Source organism: Setaria viridis, chromosome 8 (genome assembly GCF_005286985.2).
Source record: "Setaria viridis chromosome 8, Setaria_viridis_v4.0, whole genome shotgun sequence".
Classification (NCBI taxonomy): Eukaryota; Viridiplantae; Streptophyta; class Magnoliopsida; order Poales; family Poaceae; genus Setaria; species Setaria viridis.
In genome coordinates, this window is record NC_048270.2 from 26184309 (window position 1) to 26189232 (window position 4924).

The following is a 4924-nucleotide window of genomic DNA, read 5'->3' on the forward strand; positions in this document are numbered from 1 at the left end:
ATTGCCCACAATGATAGATGAAGGTGTAAAAGATGATGGTGGGGAAATGGTGGAGAGGTTACCAGCATCCGCAGTCATGTGAGAACCAGCACCGGAGTCGGCGTACCACTCGGACGGTGCCGGCGGAGTGAGCGTCATGGTGTTGAACGACTGCGCTAGGGAGTCTTGAGTCCAAGCGCCTCCATGGACGGGGTTCCAGGGTGCCGGCTGTGACACCTGGTAGGCCGGCGAGGGCCCCTAGAACACTGGCGCTGCTCCCCCGTAGACGTACGATGAAGGTGGAGCGGTGTAGCCGGAGCCATAGGCGCCACCGCTCGGGACGCCGCTGAAGGAGCCGCCGTAGCCGTACTGCGGGACGGTGGTGAACGCTGGTGGCGCCAGTGGAGGACGTCCGTAGGGCCACATCTGGAGGGTGCTGGCCCAGGGGTGTGCAAATGACGGGTGCACACCCGGGGATGCATGGCTGAAACCGGGAGGGGCGCCAGCAGCAGGTTGCTGCTGCTGCTACTGCTGGCCGCCACGTCCGCCGCAGCCGTGACATCGGCCGGAACGCTGGCCACCAGTGGGTGCTCCCTGCTATCCACCAGAGGGCACACCGTGGGGGCGCGCAGGAGGAGTGGGCGCCCCATAGCGTGGTGCGGCAGGGCCACCAGTGTTTGTCGTGGCGCGGCGATGAGTGCGGCGGGAGGCGAGGGCGGCCTCGCGTCGATCTCCATCTCCTCCAGGAGGAGGTGCGTCCGAGCCTCCGCGAAGGTCGGGAACGGGCGATGCATCTTGAGAATGGACACCATGTGGCGGAACTTGCCGCTCAAGCCACGGAGGAGGGTGAGCACCATTTGCCGATCACCGATGGGGTCATCGAACTCGACAAGTGACGCAGCCATGGACTCGAGACGACGGCAATAATCTGTGATCATCAGGAAGTCTTGGCGGAAGTTGCAGAATTGCGTCTCGAGGAGGAGAGCGCGGGATTCCCGCTGACCGAGGAACTCATCCTCGAGGTAGCACCAAGCTTCGCGTGCAGGTCGCTGCCGCATCATAAGCGATTGCTGTAGATCGCCAGAGACCGTGCCGTGTATCCATGTCAACATGACACAGTCGGCCTGCACCCATGCCGGGCGCGTGGGGAATGCCTCATCCTCAAGGACGTGGCGAGTCAGCAGGTACTTGCTGAGGACGGTGAGGAACATGCCGCGCCACTTGGTGTAGGTGTTGGTGGCCTGGTTGAGAATGACGGGGATGAGGGCCTTGACGTTGACGACGGCGGTGGCTTGCGCCCAGATAGCTACGTGGGCGGCCTCGTACTCGTCCATCGCGACGGAACGGAGGCGCTCTTCCTCGGCGCGGCATGCTTTCTCAGCACAAGCCTCTTCAGCAGCCTTGGCTGCAGCAGCCACGACCGCAGCATCATCGTCGTCCGCCATGAGGGGCAGGACTGGCAGCCGCACCCGGTGGCGCGATCAACAGCACACCCGGCGATGTGGGCAGCAGGCAAGCGTACAGCACGTGCACAGCCCGTACAGCACGCAGCACACCCGGCGATGTGTGCAGCTCCAAGCATGTACAGGATGTACAGCTGCATACAGCACGTATAGCACGTTGACGACGACGGCGGCAGGCGGGAGACGTACAACACGTACAATAGAAGATCAGGAGCGGAGGCAGGATCGGATCGGCAGCCACACCCGGTGACGAGGGAAGCTACGGGGCGGGTGATGGAATCGGCAACGCGGGCGATGAGACCGGCGACACACCCGGCGACATGTAGTCAACGACGGGGGTGGCGATCGGATCGGCGGCGGTGCTGGTTTGGGTTGCGGAAGGGTAGCGGATCGGAACCGCGATTGATACCATGAAAGTGTGGGAATAGTTGATTGTATTCCATACGTGTACAAGAGTACATATAGGGCAGCCGGGGTGGCATGCAAGCCTACCGCACAGGCGCGTGATTACATCCACAATTAAGGGACCTACTATATATACAATATGCTAACACTAGGAAGCTAGACTACGGGTTTGGATTTGCAGCGAAGTTACATCGGGGATTGTGTTAACAAGATTCAGCTTGCTAGCAGCGGAGAGCTGAAATGGCTCGCCTCAGCTGACAAGCGTTACTCGCGCTAGCTAGGCAAGGAGAGGAGAGGCAATGTAAGTCTTGCCCAGCTACCAAGCAGCCCCCTAGTGACGATGCAACCAATAATAAGACATGCCTCTGTTGGGGTGTGGGAGGTGAGACGGATGGAGGACAACAACGAGACAGATGATGGCAATGTCAAGCTTGTTGGGTTAGAAGGAGCCAAGGAGGTGGTAGGTGAAGGAAATGAAGGTGGTCACCATCACCTTACAAGGCTTACCACTAGAACGTTTTCTTGCGGTTGACCAATAGAAGGCGTATCAAAATCGTGTAAAGTACAACCTTGGTCATGAAGCACAATGGTTTTAGTGGCGTGGCCATACACGCAAGTTCTTAGTCACCCAATGAGTGAACAAAATAGTGATTACGCATTAAATTGAGAATATCACTACTTGAGATTCATCTCCGCTCCTCATCTTTTCTTCTCTCGTCGTCCCCAATGGTGTCCTCATATCCCCCGTGGTCCGGCTCCAGCAGTTCCATCCCGTCCACCATTAGCCACATCAGCACATTTGAGCCATGGTAGTCAAATCAATCGTCGTTTTGGTCAAGGTTGACACTGGTTTCAAGAGTCAAGAGCTCAGGGTTTCTGTTTCGTTTGGTTTTAATGGTGGAGCTGAAAGTTTGACTACGGGCGGCATAATTACGGGTTTATGCCAAGTAAGGAAAGTCTTGTCCTGCCCGCACTCTCTGATCTAGGTGCAAGTCACAGGTCTCCTGGGAACCAAAGTTAGAGATGATCATCTACGTAAGATAGAGATCTACTTTTGCCACAATACCATTTCATTAAGTGATGCTGAACCGTTAGTTGGTAGTTGAAAATAGAAATTTAAGTGGGAGATCAATAGACAACATTATAACTTTCCTTTACTCACATGTATAAGTAGTATATATAAAAGTTATATTTTCATATACCAATATTTTTCATATCCATATTTTCGAAAATCAAATTCGGATGCGTCCATATCCATAATAATATTTGCGAAGCGAGGTCCGAGTTGTAACCATCCTGGTGTCCATTTTTAAATCAAACACAAGCCTTTCTTGCCATTTAGATTTGGTCGATACGAATATTGGATAACACCATAGCCCATAGGCCGCCATGTGTCCATGGCAGCACAAGGATAAAATTAAAGGCTGGAGACCTCGTGTGAGTGGCAAAGTGTAATTACGAGGTCGAGGAGATGCTAATGGTGGTGGTTTTGTTATCGGAGTTCGTCCAGGAAAGGTCTGGGAGGGGCATGGGCAACTTGCCTTTCACCCGCTCGACGAAATGCCCAAGACGCTCCTGATGCACGGCGCCCGCGAGAACTCACAGTCGCAGCGGCGCACGCAACTCCGTCGCCTGAAGCCGCAGCACCAGGGTGCGTTCCCGGTGCGCCGGCGTTTATCAAACAGCTAGCCGGCACAGCTGCGGCGCCGCGACAATGTGCATCTGCGCCGGCCGGCCGGCCCGCCGCTGGTGCTGGACTCTCGCCGGCGTCCCCGGTGCCGTTGCGCTGCTCCACCAGGCGGACAGACGGCGGTGGAGAGAGGACCACGGATGTCTCTCGGGTTGACCGGTCAATGTTAACAAAAAACGGCAAGAATTGGTAGACTCCACCGATTTCAATTTTCATCCCCGAATCCGGTCAACGGAGGGCCATTTGCAGCAACCCATTCCACCGTTGCCTTGCTCTCGCTACAAGTGAGCCAGCCAGCTGCTTTCGCCACAGGTAAAAGTCGCTGCATTATGGTTAAAATCTTTGCCAATACGTTCAGGTTGCAACGATATCATAATTTCAGAATGGGAGAGAACAGAGGAGCGGGGACTGAACTGATGAACAGGCAGAGGGTGTGATCGAGAAGCGACGGGAAGTGCAATTATGCCTCACTTAAGAGAAGGGGCGACGTAAATTTGTCCAAATGGTAAGCGAGTAACATGTTTAGGGTGGTATTTTACATTATGAAAGACATATCTTATCCGATGCCATAAACAACGTAGATTTTTTTTTTTTTACTTTCAAAGTCGCTGCCAGGCACTGCATTTTGCAGGTTCCTCTAACGGCTAAAGTTGTTGTCGTGTTTTTCATTTAGGTGCCGTTTGGTTCAGAGAAACCTCTCTGTATCTAATTACATGATAACAGATACTGGTTAAATATGTTTAGTTTAGCTTCTCTGTAATCAAATCCCATGGAATTGGTTACAGGCCAGAACAAAAATCGATACTACCAAATTTTCTCCGTAATCGAAAGTGTTACGGACCTTCCGCAAGCTTATCCTCCACCACGCGATTCCATACCGTCTCTTGATGCACGAGCCGCGAAGCACTCCAAATCTCATGCCAAGAGAGTTAGCCTCCTCCTTCCCGGCACAGTCCTCCCTTCCTTACCCGATGCAACGAGGCAATCCAACCATACCCTAAGGTGAGACTCCGCGACGACGAGCTTTGCATGAATCGTCGCCACCACGTGTGGCCGGCGAGGCGGTGGTTTGCTTTGATAGACTTGTTGGATCTCTAAGTGTACAACTAGCAGGTTAACAACTTCATCTTTAGGATAAAAATAAGTTCTTAGATCTAAACAGAGAGACATCCGAGAAGGAGAGACATCCGAGAAGGAGAGGGTCACAACCATCGGACTTGGTGGACGAGCTCACCATGGTGGTGAAGTTGACGGTGGTGTTGACAATGACGGCGGCGGCGAGCGAGGTGGCATCGTTTCCCGCCGCTTCAGCGCTAGGATTAGATTGGTCGTAGGTGTGTCGGTGGGTCTGGTAGGCACTGCGTATCTTGGCATGCCTGCCCCCGGC

At 54.1% G+C, this 4924-nt stretch overlaps 1 protein-coding gene across 1 annotated transcript; it reads right to left on the bottom strand.

Moving 5' to 3' along the window:
• Positions 1–237: 237 nt before the first annotated feature.
• LOC117834422 (uncharacterized) lies at positions 238–1424 on the bottom strand. Its single transcript, XM_072290281.1, has 2 exons — positions 552–1424; positions 238–405 (listed from the first exon to the last, which is right to left on the bottom strand). Exons 1-2 carry the CDS (start codon positions 1422–1424, stop codon positions 238–240), a joined length of 1041 nt encoding a protein of 346 aa, XP_072146382.1.
• Positions 1425–4924: the final 3500 nt, after the last annotated feature.